The sequence below is a fragment of the Solanum tuberosum genome, unplaced genomic scaffold (assembly GCF_000226075.1).
Source record: "Solanum tuberosum cultivar DM 1-3 516 R44 unplaced genomic scaffold, SolTub_3.0 scf00002, whole genome shotgun sequence".
In the NCBI taxonomy this organism is placed as follows: domain Eukaryota; kingdom Viridiplantae; phylum Streptophyta; class Magnoliopsida; order Solanales; family Solanaceae; genus Solanum; species Solanum tuberosum.
The window spans coordinates 579,854-595,867 of NW_006238928.1; the positions used below are offsets into that span (position 1 = coordinate 579,854).

At 35.7% G+C, this 16,014-nt stretch overlaps 3 protein-coding genes across 8 annotated transcripts in view; 2 read left to right on the forward strand and 1 right to left on the reverse strand.

Moving 5' to 3' along the window:
- The first annotated feature begins 3,936 nt into the window (after positions 1–3,936).
- LOC102582904 (universal stress protein A-like protein) lies at positions 3,937–10,300 on the forward strand. Of its 5 annotated transcripts, none has more exons than XM_006338012.2 (6): positions 3,938–4,077; positions 4,149–4,370; positions 4,520–4,623; positions 5,430–5,548; positions 7,920–8,012; positions 9,878–10,300. In XM_006338012.2, the coding sequence occupies exons 2-5, from the start codon at positions 4,160–4,162 to the stop codon at positions 7,996–7,998; spliced, it is 513 nt and encodes a 170-aa protein (XP_006338074.1). In that variant the 5' UTR covers positions 3,938–4,077; positions 4,149–4,159; the 3' UTR covers positions 7,999–8,012; positions 9,878–10,300. The 5 variants fall into 5 exon arrangements, with proteins under 5 accessions (XP_015167555.1, XP_015167574.1, XP_006338074.1 ...); XM_006338013.2 differs by having other exon boundaries at positions 3,938–4,056; XM_015312069.1 differs by having other exon boundaries at positions 3,937–4,370; positions 10,110–10,300.
- A 2,325-nt stretch (positions 10,301–12,625) lies between these two features.
- LOC102583658 (aspartic proteinase nepenthesin-1-like) lies at positions 12,626–14,306 on the forward strand. Its single transcript, XM_006338014.2, has one exon. The coding sequence runs from the start codon at positions 12,721–12,723 to the stop codon at positions 14,026–14,028; it is 1,308 nt and encodes a 435-aa protein (XP_006338076.1). The 5' UTR covers positions 12,626–12,720; the 3' UTR covers positions 14,029–14,306.
- LOC102583998 (ATPase family AAA domain-containing protein At1g05910) overlaps positions 14,257–16,014 on the reverse strand; it is a 14,255-nt gene continuing 12,497 nt past the window's right edge. For both annotated transcript variants that reach the window (XM_006338016.2, XM_006338015.2), the window contains exons 9-11: positions 15,187–15,252; positions 14,845–15,094; positions 14,257–14,748 (exon numbers count right to left, since the gene is read on the reverse strand). In XM_006338016.2, the coding sequence (XP_006338078.1) occupies positions 14,375–14,748; positions 14,845–15,094; positions 15,187–15,252 (690 nt within the window). In that variant the 3' untranslated portion in view covers positions 14,257–14,374. The remainder of the gene's footprint in view (positions 14,749–14,844; positions 15,095–15,186; positions 15,253–16,014) is intronic.

Consider the following 16,014-nt stretch of genomic DNA (forward strand, 5'->3'; position numbering starts at 1 on the left):
TTGCTCACCATGAGTCTCCTTTAAAGTTTAGTCCAAATATTAAAATTAATTATAGAGTGGGCAAGCGAATCTATAAGTTAAGTAAACAACAATATGTTTCAACTTTCAAGTACATAATTGTCCTTAAAATATAAATATTACCAAATATAATCATTAATTTCAAATCTTAATACTTTTAATACACCTACCAAATATATCTTAGACCTCAATTAACAAGCGTAAGACATGTTTTCCTCCTCAAATAAGTAATGGAAATAAGGCGTGATGTAGTGATTAATGAAATGTTTGAAAATTGAGGTTTTATTTCAGGTTCAACTTTCAGCAGAGACAAAGATACTAGTCGATTTTTCTCCATCTAGCTATTCAAGTCTTGATGGATGGAGAGTTACTAATACATTGTATCGATGGAAGGTAACGAGTACCTTGTAAAATTAGTTGAGATGTACGCAAGCTGATCCAGACACTATAATTTTTATTTTTAAAAAAAGATCTTGATGTGTCACAATCCATGCTTGTTGTGGTTGCAAGTTGCATGCATCTCCCACACACCAAATTGTTCATTGTCTTTCTTGTTATTAATAATTTTTAATAGTACATAGTTTATTATGTATATATTGTGCTCACAAACATAAGCCACAAAGAAGTTGGCTTGAAGAAGGAAGATACCTAACACATTGATGAGAAAAAGAAATACTACATAGAAGAAGAGTACTTATAGAAGAAAGGCAAAATTAAACATGCTTTGCTTCTATAGGTCTTTGCATTGAATATGTACACAAAGACTTTTAATAAAGTTTGTCTATGCTTCTTCTATTTTGACGGGTAAACACTTGAAAGGACGTACGCACCAATGGAAATTCCAAATTTGACGTGTTAGTTATTTCTTCTGTATTCTTATTCGGTGATTGATATTCGTATTAAAGTCTCATTAAATTTGAATTTGCATTTGGAGTACATTTCAAAGGCTTCCTATACCCAAGGCTTGAATCAGTATTATTTGATTGAGAATAAAGAAGTACTAACAGCTCCATCGTTATAGACGTGAAATTATTTCATTTTTATAATTTTTTAAAAGTTGCAGCTTGATAATAGTGCTGACCATAACTAAAACTTTATCATAAACGTCACATTTGTGCCGACTGATGTGACAATTGATTACATAATTTATTTTTCTCAAGTATAATAATTCAAAACTTTATCTTGTGGATTAAAAAAATGTGAAGTTGGAATAAACACAAATTGAACATTGTAATATTCAAACAGTTTGTAAATATAGATGAAAGTTTGATGGTAGTATATGGAAAAGCTACCTTGGTTTTGAAACCAATGGGCTTGGGTTGAAAGTTGAAACAAACAAATTTATTGATCAAAAGAATTCAACATCACTTAGAGTTTCGAGTTTGAGCAAAGATTTTTTGAAAGCGTCGCTCCTAGAAATGACCCTTACAATACGCAAATTAAATTTAATTAGACTACAATATTGCGGTTAAACATAGTACTAGGTTTGCATTAAAGTGCACGTGTATGTTGCTTTGTGGTGAAGATGTGCTTAAGAGACATTGTTGTATAATACATCAAAGAAAGAGACAACTTTTATTTTATTGGGGTTGGATTCTTGATCCTAGGGAATATGTTACTTCTTTCGTTTTCTCCTTGCCTGTTTGCTCCAAAACAACAAATAAAACAAAGATAATTAAAAAAAATAAACCAACAAAAGGTGTTTGTACATACCTTTAGATTCGAAAACCTAGTTCTTTTAAAAAAATTATCTTACACGAATTCAAATTAATCAAATTAAACTACGTGTGTATCTTGAATAGTGGATATCAAAAGAAAAAGAATTGTTAAAGAGACAAAGAGTGGGCTGGTACTAAAATGTTTTGGGCTAAAAGAACCCTCTTGACACTGAAAGAAGAAGCCCATATTGAGGTTACAGCAAGTCCAAATGAATATGGAACTCTATATTTTTCGAGGGAAATTACGCGGATAAGCAAATATATACTAGTTAATTAGTTAATATAGTTATAGTTTGAATTAATTACCACTCACAATCTCTTTTTAGCTATAATTATGTGTGCCTCTCTCCTTTCGCCTCTCTTATACATATACAAATACAAATTATACATATACATATACAATTATATGACAAATATACAAACACAATTAGCCTCTCTCCACTCTCTGCTCTCTCTCACTCGCCTCTCTCCTCCCTCTCCCAATCTCGCTCATCTCTCCTCTCTCCTCTCTCTCTCAATCTCGCTTGCCTCTCTCCTCCCTCTAACATGTAGCTATAAATTTAGCAAACTATAACTATGGAGCATTATTTAGTGGCTATTTGCGAATTTTTTCCTTTTTTTGTGTATGTCACGGCCCATTGTAACATATCCATACAAGAACTTTTTACTTTTTAGGGAAAATTGTATATAGTAGCAAACTATTAATTCAAACTAAATGCCATAACCACAATTTGATTTAATTGTAACCCGTAGCAAACTATTGCCATTCGCCTCTCTCCCTAGGTTTCTCGCTCGCCACTCTCACCAATCTCTCCCTCGCCTCTCTCGCTTTTATAAAACACAAATGTATAAAATGCGTTTGTGTTTGTATAAAGCGAGAAAAAATTGTATATATACATATAGTTTCGTTCCCCCTCTCTCCCCTCTCTCAGATCTCACTCGCCACTCTCCCAGATCTCGCTCGCCACTCTCACTCACCTCTCTCACTTTATACAAACATAAATGTATACATTGCGTTTGTGTTTGATAAAGCGAGAGAAAATTGTATATACAAATACATATATTTTCGTCCTATACACTTATGATTATACAAATACAAATCTTTCCTTGCCCAGTTTTCTTTTGTCTTTCTCTCTTTCTCGCTTTATACAAACACATATTATACAATTGATTCTTTTGTATATGTATACCAAAACAGATTATACAATTGCTTCTTTTATATATGTATAGCGAAATATACATATTAATAGCCATAGCAAACATAAAGTTTGTTATGAAGCGCAGTTATGCAAACTATAGCTATAACATACAAATATGATTTTTATGTTTGCTATATGTGAAAATTGCTCAACTTTTTATTAGTTATTAAATCTAGAAATATCATGTTCCTCTTGAAATTTGTGGTAGATTTGATTTTGTTATTCTTTACGTGATTTTTTCATTCTTACACTTTTCTTTAACGTATACGTTGAATTTAGACCATAAAGCGTAAAAATCTTTTTCCTCCACTTAAATAGAAGGATGAAGGGAGGAAGTTAATTATCCCATCTTCAGCTGACCAATAGGAAAATCTTTGCATAAGCCCAAAAACCACAAACTCGATTTCGGCCCCTACTATGATTCTCTCTCTCAAAAAACGAACGAGATGAATGTCCATCACAAATTTACCACTAATGAGTTATTTGATAGTAAAATATATTAGGAAAAATAATAATATATGCATTAGCTTTGCGTATTCCTAATATTTTATTTGATATATCTCATCAAAATACATGATATTTTTTTGGAATTCCAGAATAACCCACAACCGCTATAACCTCTGCTATAGTCTCTGCACTTCGGGTGAGCACTTTGTGCACACTGGATAAACCCCCCACTGTGTAATAGCCTACAAACCGCACAGGGGATGTAAACCGCACTAGGCAAGCCCTATGCGACATGCTCGACTCAGAAGGCATTGAGGGGGGATCGATCCCAGGTCATCCGTGTGGATAACCACCCTCCAAACCAATTGAGCCATCCCGAAGGACAAAAATAAAAAATAAAAAAAATACATGATATTAGTAATACAAATAATTTTAAATGCTTAAATACATAATTCTCCTATTAAAAAAAATTTCTATATCTTTTCCACCGTAATATTTGTAAAGAAGAGTAATTTTTTTAGAAATAATTTTAATATAACTAATATTAATATTAGAGGATATATTTTTGTACATCCTACCATGCTGACACGAAAGAGATGAAAGCGATGGCTTGTTGAAGCTTGCAGCTAAAAACTAACCACAAACTCGAAGAATTTCAGGATCAAATCAATACAGTCGGTTTCATTTCTTCATAAGTACTATAATTTTCACAACTTTATTTTTGATTCTAAGTATTACCCAGTTCTTAATTTGCTCGAATTTACAGAAACAAAAACCATGGCCGGAAAGTTGAACCGTGTGATCGTTTCCGTCGACGGCAGTGAAGAGAGCATGAACGCCTTGAATTGGACTCTAGACAACATTAAGCTCAAACCCCATGATCCCGATTCTCAAGAATCACAAGGGTCCATTGTGATTCTCCATGTTCAATCTCCGCCGTCTATCGCTGCTGGTCTTAACCCTAGAGCTATCCCCTTTGGTGGCCCCAGTTAAGTCTAATTTCTTGTTGTTTTTGTGTTTTCGTTCATTTTGCTTGATGGGTATGTTTTGAATTATGGAATGGATATATTGATTGATTTGATTGTTTGGAGTTCACATTTTTTTTGTTAATTAGTACTAAATTGTGGAGATTAGCAGGTGATATTGAGGTGCCTGCGTTTACTGCTGCAATTGAGGCACATCAAAAGCGGATCACACAGGCCATTTTAGACCATGCTCTTGAGATTTGTGCTAATAAAAATGTGAGCTTGATAATCCTTCTCACTTCCCGTTTGCTATATATGAATGTTATATTGAAGTTACACAGCTTACATGTTCACTTCATCTCGTTTTATACACGACGCTATGGGCGGCTGGATGCAATTCATTACCAGTACTTTTGATGCGGAGTATAAATTTTTGTGTAAAAATGTACTGAAAATGCAATAACTAGTAGATATGAACTGATAACTTAAAAAATATAGCGGGTTCAATGCTAAGAGCCTAAAAAGTTTGAACCCATAAAGTTTAAATAGAATCCGTCCCTGCACATGGAGAGTTCATTTTGTGGTAATAATAGTGGAAGAAAATATCAAAGTAATGGTTGAACATGTAGTTTAATAGAGAAAGCATCTTATCAAAGTTTAGATTTGAATATTTTAACGATCTTGAGCTATATAAGAAATTAAGGAACTTGTATAGAAATGTATTGATATCATAATTTTGGTGCCTTCTCAAAATAAAAAGAGTGCAATATAAATTCTAAGAGAAGGTACTAGTGATCTTGGTGTTGATTGGTGCTTCTGATCTACTTTATGTTTTCTTTACGTTTCCTGCTTTAGCAATTTGAGTCCACCGTGGCATCCATATTGCTGCAATGACATTGATGTTTTGCTTAATATGTTTTCAATTTGTAACCTTTGATATGACATGCTGTTAATTCAGTCACTGGGAAATGCTAAAATATATTAGAAAGCAAAATAGAAGCCTAATATGGCGTCACAGAAATCATTATTGGTGTTCTATCTTTCTATTTTAATTGATGGGGAACAGTGTCTATCTGTATCAGGCAAACGTTAAGACCCAAGTAGTTATTGGGGATCCAAAGGAGAAAATTTGTGATGCTGTTGAAGAAATGAATGCTGATTTGCTAGTGATGGGTTCCCGTGCTTTTGGCCCCATTAAAAGGTACAAATTCTCAACCTGATGGATGTTGCTGTTGTTGATTTACTCTGACTAGATGACACTCGTTACCTAAGGCATGTGTAGATGGTTTTGCATTCAACACAGTGTTATCAAAAGCAAAAATGCGCAAAAAAGCTCTAATGTCCATTGGGGCATTAAGCGCAAATAAAGTGTGGGGCTTTAATGAAAAGATGCGCGAAGGGAGAAATAATACAAAATTAAACATGTTTAGTCAAGACTAGTAATTATAAGTATGTAGGACAAATATATGAACAAAAAATTGGATTTTTTTTACGATAAAGTGAAATCAATTGTTTAGTGTCGCCTCTTCAGAGGAGGCTCATTGGCAAGGAAAGTATGCCTTAGAACCTTGATGACGACATTGAACCACACATTAAGCGATATGAAGTGCTCAACATGTTTTTTGCCTTGCTTTAGGGCTTAAGCGTGCCTTTGACAACACTGATTCATCATGTAATGAGCATGAGTTTTGTTGAGGTCGTAAATCAGTTGTTTTTAACATTATTCTGAACAGTTCTGTAGTCTAAATATTTTGAGCATCCCAGTAAGTGAATGTAGTTTAGGATCTCAACCACTTTAGTCAGCAAAGCGACCTGTGAATATTGTGGTTAACTGATGGCCTAATGCTTCTCTGAGAATGCTCACATGATTCAACTAGCTCATTGTTCCTAAATTTTAAGGCATATATGTTGCTTAACAAGCATTAACTTTAGTTGCTTTTCTCATCCAACTGCAAGAGCTTTTTCCTTTCCTAGTACGTGTGAAAGAGGAGAAACACTTTAGCTAACATCATACTTTATGTGCAATCCTTAGGACATTATTCTAACATTGCCCTTTGAAGATGTGACTAGTTGCTTATATGCCATTCTTGTGAATCAATCACAGGAATCAACAATTCCATTTAGCATGAGTAGAAACCTGCTTTTGTGCTGCTGACCTGCTAATGCTTGTAGATGATTTCATGTTGTCGTTTAAAAAGAGAGATTTTGTGAGATGATGTATCTCTAAAACTAACTTGTTGGTCTCTAGAGTAATGGTAGTTGTCGTTGTTATACTTGCATTAAGTTTGTTGTTTCTTCAGGGGTCTTTTTGGATGTGTGAGAGATTTAGAGAACCTTTAATTTTTAATGAACCCCTAATTTGTTCTGAAGTCAAATTATTTAGTATTGGCATGAAATTTTCTTGAATAATATAAAAATTGTTGCAGGGGATTCATACAGTTGACCTGACTAGTTTTAGACTGAGGTGTAGCTAATTGATATATTGATTGATTACCAATTACTAACTGTTCAAAATGCTGCAATAGACCGTGGATACCAAAAAATGGCAATTTAGTATAAGCTTGTATAGCTAAAACAGATAGTAGATGGCCCCCAAGGCCTAGCTCGAGTGGCAAAAGGTGGAGGATTTGTGACTTAGGTCGCAGGTTCAAGCCCCACACCATGTGAAGCGAAGCCCGGTATTTAAGTGGAGAAGGGTAGAGGGACGGGCCCATTATCCACCGAGTTTAGAAGGTTGTGATTGGTCAAAAAGGGCGGCCATCACAGATGGATTTCTCGGTTATCAAAAAAAAAAAACAGATAGTAGATGGAGCTGAACCCCTTGTTGTATTGGTAATTCCAACACAATTTCATTAGTTAAGCATTAAATTTACTTTAGTGGAAATTTTTGAAGGAAGCATATTCTTACCCTGCTTAACTCTTACTGGTGTAGTTTCCCTTTGTATCTACTTCTCGAATTGGCTATGGTCCTAAAAGGTCTTTAATGCGGTCTAGAATTTGCAGCTCCCTCATATCCAGGCATATAGCAGTTAATATGTGTTATTTTATCGTGGAATGATGATATCATCTGGAGGCAATCACTTAAAGTGTTGTTTATTTTAGAAAACCAATGAGGAAGTTGCTCTGTTATGTACTTTTTTGTTTGTTGATAAGTTACTTAATTAGGTATCTTAAACTTCATCAGAAAGTTAGAACCATCTTAAATGAAGTACTGCTGATAAAAATGTGCCTTAATTTACAGTTCTATTCATAGACTAAGTAGAGCTGGCAACAAGTAAATGAGTAATAAATTAAGAGCTGCAGTTGTGGAGGTAAGTGGGTTTCTATTCAGCCTGCTACAGAAAAGGTCTCTTTGCCTCTGGCTTCAACTTCATTTATACTTGTTTCTGAAATTGTACTTTGACCATTAACAGAAAATCTGTAATTGATGGATATGGATCTTTATTTAATTGTGTTGTTTATTTCCAATCTGAAGTCTAGAAGTATTTTTCACCAGATTATATAGTTATTGGATCATACATGATCACTTCTTTAACAGAGACGTGTATTTCACCAATTTAAAATTTAAACAGGATGTTTCTGGGGAGTGTAAGCAACTATTGCACAAACCATGCACAGTGTCCAGTAATTATTGTTAAGGCCACTCCTTGAATCGAATATTCCAGGTACGTGTGTTGTTGCTTCTTGTTTAGCATTTGCCCTCTTCTCTCCCTTTAACACTATGAAATATACACTCCCTTGTTTCATGATGTTCAAATTCTTATATAAGGAGTCTTCTTTAAGTTGTTAATAGACCAATTTCAACAAGTAACTTTTTCTTTGTCTCTTTTCAAATAGTACTTGAACCTCTACAGTCTTCTTAGTGGCTTAAATAACTTCTGTCTATTGGTCTTATGCGTTATGCAACCTGTCAGATTGAAGTTTTTTATTCTTTTGTAAGTTTCCTATTCTGTCTCTCGGAACCATTCTCACCACAATGCTTGTATTTGGTGACCGCTTTGATGACTATGTGTCTCTTTCATTCATCATTTTGGAGGCATTGTTCTTCTGACTACAATTCGGATCATTCTTTTGGGAATTTTTCAAGCAAAACATTCCAGAAAATTACTTTTCTACTGTTTCTTCATAATTTTGGAGTCTCACCAAATTTTTAGTTTTCGATAACTGTTAGGGGAAGTTTTTACTCTCTTCTTTTTCCTCACGGTAGTTAAGAGTACTGAGATTCTCCTCTGAGCATTGAATTCCTAGAAATTGTTCCAACAATTTTTTTTGCCTACTTTTCTGTTGCCAATTCAGGGGTGATAATATCCTTGAGATTTGTGTCACCACACCTTTGTCTGCTGAGTGACACCACTTACCTTTTTATTTGTGCTAGTAGAAGCAATCTTTTTTGATGTGCAATTATCCACAATACAACAACAACAACAACATACCCAGTGAATTCCCACTAGGTGGGGTCTAGGGAGGGTAGAGTGTACGCAGACCTTACCACTACCTCGTGGAGGTAGAGAGGCAATTATCCACAATCTTTTGGAGAAAATGTTCCAAATTAGTTTTTTTTTTGTGATTGTCTTTTTATTCCAACGACACTGCTCAAGGATTGATTTCTATTTCGTTTCCTCAATGAACATATTTCCTACCCTTATAAACACTCCATTATATCTTTCATCATTTTAATACGAGAACCTGTCTAACCATCACTCCATCATACCTACTATCTTTCCTAACTTTCTGGTTTTGTTATTCCTGTTCCCTCTCTCGTGGAGGTGGGCTTAATCTTGGGGAAGCATTTTACATTGCAGAAATAATTTCTTAGGACAACGTCTAACATCAAGCCAATTTGTGTATCTGCTCATAAATACTCCCTCCAATCACTTTTACTTGTCACTTATTCCTAAAATAGATTTTCATTTTTACTTGTCACTTTTGACATATCAAGAAAAAACAATTTTCTCCCCATGTTTTACCCTTAGCATTAAATACTATTTTCCAAATCTCTTTTCAAGACCTAATACTAAACATTTAATAGGGATAGTGTGGTAAAATACCTATATCTATAATTATTTTCTTAATGGGTGTGACAAGTCAAATAGTGACAAGTAAAAGTGAATGGAGGGAGTATAATATTGTAGGCAATTTTTTTTTCCCTTGTTTCTCCAACAATCTAGAAGTTCCTCGCTTTATTTTTGTGTCACACCCGCAGCGATGTGTTGAACCTCTTATCTGTCAACTGTACACCTGGTTGTTGATGTATCATGTATCACATGTGTAGGAAAGCACATCTAAACAAGCTTATACTGTGAGGATTCAATATTATTAGACTATTATTATGCTAGTCACCAACTTAGTGCATCTCTCGTTTATCCGTACTGGGGCCCAGCTATGCTTTTAGAATTTTGGTAGGTGGTTGATGTGGATGTTAAAGAATGTCGATTTCAATACTCAACATTATCTTTTTTCTTCCTTTTGATCTCTATTTCTCTGAACTTGCAAAATTGACAATGCTGATGGTGTATTGGTCTTTACATAGGGTTCGGTGCTATATTCCGTCTTCTTTGGATGATCAGCCTTAAGCTGTAGTTATGGGTTGCTCATGAGATGCATGGAATGTGTTTGTTCAAACAAGATAATAGTCGTCGTATAGTGGAATAAGCTTGGCTGGCTGTCTCTATGCTGTAGATCATGTGTGTTTTGCATTAATTTATAGAGGTGGATTGGATCTTGGTTTGTGTATTTCCACATGTGCTGTTTACACTATGCAGATTTACATCATGTGAGAGTGCAAGAACTATCTGTGAAGATGTGAAGGGTGTCAATGTAATCGCGTAATGTATTTGATAATAGAGCTTGCATTTTATTGTAATTACACTATAATGAATCAATGTTTTTTATTCTTTGTTCATTGGATTCTTGCAAGTGTGCATTTTTATTGAAAATGACCAGATGAAGCCAAGAGAAACTGATTTGCTGTTTTTTTGTTAAATCTGGGTCTGGTGGTCCTTCACTCCTTCTAGCCTTCAACTGGCAATCCCACATATTTATTGGGAGTTGGGACCAGGGGCGAAGCCAGATAGGGCGACTGAAAATTACACTATTTATACCTGGATTTGACGTTGTGTGTTTACTTCTACATATTTTGACTCCGCCAGGAGTCTCGTGAACACAGTGGACCCTGCTAAGCTCCTAATCATTGAAAAAAGAGTTTGACATTACAGAAGGCTGATTTATCTTGAGTTTTTGGCCTTTGCTTTCCATTTTGTACAAAAAGCAATCAATGTCATTCCCCAAAAGAAGATGCTTTTTATTGTAAAATAATGCTTTTCTCCTGTCTAAGATTAGATGTTTTATAGGGCAATATGCTTAGTTCTATGGAGATTTCAGATCTTGCATCACCCTACAATAACTTTGAATATATCTTAGAGACATTTGGATAAAATTTATATATATGAATCATCCATTGTACTTACTAACAAGTGAGTTATTGAAAGATGAAGAAACAAGCATTATAAATACAGTATCTACAATCAAATAATGAGATTCTTGGCTAGATAAAAGATTAGTTTCTCGATATATCGAATTTCAAAGTCTTTATAATCTTAGAGATATTTGGAAAATCTCTGTGGAGATTCAAGATGTAAAAGACAAATAATTACTTATTGGTCCCCTCAAGAAACACCTAAGTCAAGTTAATTAATCTTTGGGATCTTAAAGATCAGTTCAATTTGCATGTGTATATCTTTAATTTAAGCTTTAAGTAATAAAATACTAATAGTTAAAGGTCCAAGAGATCTTAATGAAGTAGAAAAATGGTGCATTATTACATATGTGATTAGTTTTCTAATATTACTAATGACATGGATTAGCTAATAATTAAGAAACCTCGTGACCACCGCATCTTTTTTGCTTATGGACAAAAAAACACTACTTGTCGTCCAACTAAGGTTCACGAGCCTCTTCTGTTCAACACTTCACACACCCAAAATATCAATCCCCACACTTAGATTTTTGTTCGAAGTATCCGAAATTTATTGACCTGACTTAATTTGAATTCGTGCTAACATGCATTTGCCAAGTGGTAAATTAGATAAAATGTGTATGAATGGATATGTAATGTAATTTCACAAGTTAGTTTGAGGAGGATAGTATGTATGTAGATCTTATCTCGACCCTTGTGGAGATAGAGAGACTGTTACTGATAGATAAAATATGTATGGACGATGATATTATCAAATGACAAATTGGAGTTAAAATAAGTGAGAGTGGCTAATAACGACATAAATCAGAAGCATTGGAGCTTCGCTGTATCCTTTACATTTGTCTTCTTTTGTTACCCTTTCTGTATCTTTGTATGACTTTTCCTTACTCCATTTTGGCTTCTCTATAATAATAATTATTATTATTATCAATTATATGTATCAAAAGCTCACGTGAAATGTTGGACACTCACTAATAATATCACACCCTTTTCTATATATCAAGGAGAAGTCATGATTTCAGCTTTATGGATACTGAATTTTTTAGAATCGTGATTATTAGTATTGATAATAACTGAGTTCTTATTTAATATTTGTACATATTCGATGAATTCCTTAACATAAATATATTATTTTGAGCAAAAACTATTGAATTCGAACGAATTGAACCCGTGTCTAGCCTTTTACCTCCGCCCTTCCATACATATAATCAGAAATGGATCTAGGGAGAGTTTTGTGTGTTCAACTAAATTCATTGCTTTTGAGTATATAGATACATATATACAATTACAAAAATAAAATGTTAACATAAAAATTGATACTCATTCTAAATTCACTTGTGCCTATCAAAAAATATTGCGGAGATGTGATTAGACAAGACATGACACAATTTCAGCTTATCTAGGACATGATCTTAAATAGGAGGATGTGGAAGACACAAATTAAGATTGAAGGTTAGTAGGTGTCATAGTATTGCGCTTGTAGTTTTGTGTCCTTTAATTTATGTTATTATTTGTTGTTTCTTGTATGTACCCCACTCATCGTATTAATTATTTTGTTGTAGTATCTGATCTGTTACTATTAGTATATGTTGTTTCTTATATTTTCGGTACTTCTTTTCTGGATTGCTTTGGACTATTTTTCCTTGAATCGAGAATCTATAAAAGAAAACCTCTCTACCTTTAAGATAGGGATAAGATCTGCGTATACTCTATCCTCTTTAATTTCTACTTTGTGTTGCCTACCAACCCAACTCACATCTGCATGGGGGTGAGATAAGAAGGGCCTGGAGGTGTCCTATATATACTCTTGTTTCTTTCATGTTTGACATAAATCCTCACCAAAGTTCTTATCTTTTCCAGGGAAGTCTAGCCCTGTTAAGATAAGAAAAAAACACACCATGGCTTTGGCCATTGCTACATTCCTCTTCATCACTCTTCTTTCAACAACAAAAACTTTAGCTTTTGATTCATGTCCATCTAATGAACAACTTTCAGTCATTCCCATTTATGGCAAATGCTCACCTTTCAACACACCAAAACCAACTTCTTGGGAAAACACTGTTATCAACATGGCCTCTAAAGATCCACAAAGACTTTCTTACTTGTCCAGTTTAGTAGCCCAAAAGCCCAATTCAGCCCCTATTGCTTCGGGCCAACAAGTATTCAACATTGGTAACTATGTTGTTCGGGCTAAAATCGGTACCCCGGGCCAGCTCATGTTTATGGTCTTGGATACCAGTAGTGACACTGCATGGGTTCCATGCAGTGGCTGTACTGGCTGTACCTCTACTGTATTTACTCCCAATACCTCGTCGACTTATGGGTCGACGGATTGCTCTGTACCCGAATGCACACAGGTCAAGGGGCAATCTTGCCCCACTGCTGGTGCACCGGGTGCTTGCTTTTTTAACCAATCCTATGGTGGAGCTTCATCGTTCTACGCCACATTGTCTCGTGATTCACTTAGACTAGGTACTGATGTTATACCGAATTATTCATTCGGTTGCATCAGTGCTGTGTCTGGGAGCTCAATCCCGCCGCAAGGGTTATTGGGCTTGGGTAGGGGCTCCATGTCACTACTCTCACAATCCATGTCACTCTACTCTGGTGTATTCTCATACTGTTTGCCGAGTTTCAAATCTTATTATTTCTCTGGATCACTCAAGCTCGGTCCATTGGGCCAACCCAAGAACATTAGAACCACCCCACTACTTAAGAACCCGCACCGACCCTCTCTGTACTACGTGAACCTAACCGGCATAAGTGTGGGTCGCGTCCTGGTCCCAATAGCTCCTGAGCTTCTAGCGTTTGACCCGAATACCGGTGCGGGCACCATAATAGACTCGGGTACGGTTATTACCCGATTCGTTGAGCCAATTTACAATGCAATTAGGGATGAATTTAGGAATCAAGTGAAAGGACCATTTACCTCATTGGGTGCATTTGACACATGTTTTGCATCAACAAATGAAGCAGTGGCACCAGCTATTATACTTCACTTTACAGGGATGGATTTGGTGTTGCCAATGGAGAACAGTTTGATTCATAGTAGTGCAAGTCCTTTGGCATGTTTGGCAATGGCAGCAGCACCAGCAAATGTGAACTCTGTATTGAATGTTATAGCCAATTTGCAGCAGCAGAACCTAAGGATTTTGTTTGACACAGCTAATTCCCGTTTGGGAATTGCTCGCGAACTTTGTAACTAGATTCGAGTCCTTCTCTGTAACCCGCCCTCCTTTGTGTCGAGTCCCATTCTGAACTTGACCTTCGATTCGATTTTGTATTGATGTCTTTTCAATTCCAAATCACTTGATCAAATGTGAATTGGTAGCTCCAGTATTGTTCAATACCCCTTTAGATCAATTGTTCATGTCCCAATAATTAATGAGTGAAATGCATAAGAGCAGATGAGGGGGCAAGAAATAAGACTATAATTTTCTTTTCTTTTGCCTGTGTAGCACAATAGATGCAGCAAATTCGTTGACATCGTATGAGCGAATCAATAAATTGTTGAAACTAAAAAATAAAATAAAATAAAAATTCATGTTTATACTAAAACTTCGACGCATCCTTTGCAAATTTTAACAAGAAACTCAAAATTGAAGTCTTGAGATCTTCGTTTGTCACACCAGTTTTTGTTTCGAAAACACCCTTCATGATGCGAGTGTATAATCTTTCTAGCTGAGGAATGCCATAGTCCTTAGTGTGCTTCACGAATTGCTTCTTCACGGACTCGATTTTACGGGACATTTCTGCATCTGACATTGTAACATCTCGGCATGCGTCTCCAGTTGCATCTGGCACGTCTGCGGGTTTATTCTCGTCAGCAAGAGTGCTTTCTGGCCTTTGCTCTGAAGCATCTCCTTCATGGTCATTAGATGACTTGGAAGGCAATGAATCCTGAGGTTGTAATTCATCATCTAGCACTAAACCACAGATAGAACATCATTGTCAGCCACAAGAGGATTTTCTTTGTCCGAAAAACATTAGCAAGTTATTTAGCAAATGCAAAAATTATTTACCCAATTGTGCAGAATCAGCATGTTTCTTGTGCCTTCTCAGTGCTTCAAAGCTCTGATCTAGGTTGACTTCAGGCTGGACATTACGAAGGCGGGCTCTTGCTCTAGTCAAAGTAGCTGACTGTAAGACGGGATTTTGTGGCAATGCATCTCCACCTAATTCGTCAGGAACTGACACTGGACCCCCTTCAGCAGCAATCTTCTCACAGAAGGCAACTAAGGCAGGATCCATTTGGGAAAGCATTCCATATACCTGCAGAAAGACATCACCCAATGTCAAAGACCCAACAAACTATATAAGAAAGTACACCAGTGATAATTGGAGACCAGTCACTGTGAACATACTGAATCTCGAAGTTCATGAGCTCTACTAACAATCCTCGCTCCATTGTAATCATCTCCATTATACTTCTGCAACATAGGCTTAAAACATCAAAAATATGTGCTATATTGACATAAACTACTTATCCAATAATATTCAATTATCCTTTGCAGTTCTTAATGTAAGTTGTACTCAGAAACCAGAACGAGGGACAAATTTCACAGAAAAGAGTTGTTCCCTCTTATAATCCAAATTATGTAATTCATCTTTAGAAGACCATGTTGACTCAGAACCTAATTTAGCAATTTGTAATGAATTGACAATACAGCAATTAGTTCAATTGCAGCCATAGTAACATCTTCAGCCAAGCAGTTGGAAAATACTGACTGATAGAAAGGGAGCGAATTGGACCAGAAACGATACCATGAAGCTAAGATGGTAAGCTTGGCCGATTTAAAACTGATTGACGCAGTGCTAACTTGTCACAGTTTTAAATCGGGTGGTTGGGAAGTGAAAGCTGAAATGCAATGGCAATATAGAGTTGCTTAGACCATCAGAAGTTGTACAACGGAGATTCCTAGCATCCTCTTTTTATATGAAATAAAATTTTATTTATGAAGGGCATAAGTAGTTGGACATTAGTTAATTTTATTTATGAAGGGCATATGAAGTTGTACAACGGAGATTCCTAGCATCCAACTTTGATCATTGAATGGGCAAAAGTACAACTTTGAGTTTGGCATCCCAATTTTTGACATGATTAAGGGGTAGTAACAGTGTAGGACTGTTCTACTAAGTACCACCCAAAAAGGGGGGGGGGGGGGGGCCCGATAAGCCAAAAACCACAAGGA

What these genes read in the sequence shown, in the direction of transcription:
- LOC102582904 (XM_015312069.1), top strand. Translation starts at nt 4,160, where the DNA reads ATGGCCGGAAAGTTGAACCGTGTGATCGTTTCCGTCGACGGCAGTGAA. An exon ending in TATCCCCTTTGGTGGCCCCA is followed by an intron (nt 4,371 to 4,519) that starts GTTAAGTCTAAT and finishes GGAGATTAGCAG; the next exon opens with GTGATATTGAGGTGCCTGCG. An exon ending in AGATTTGTGCTAATAAAAAT is followed by an intron (nt 4,624 to 5,429) that starts GTGAGCTTGATA and finishes TATCTGTATCAG; the next exon opens with GCAAACGTTAAGACCCAAGT.
- LOC102583658 (XM_006338014.2), top strand. Translation starts at nt 12,721, where the DNA reads ATGGCTTTGGCCATTGCTACATTCCTCTTCATCACTCTTCTTTCAACA.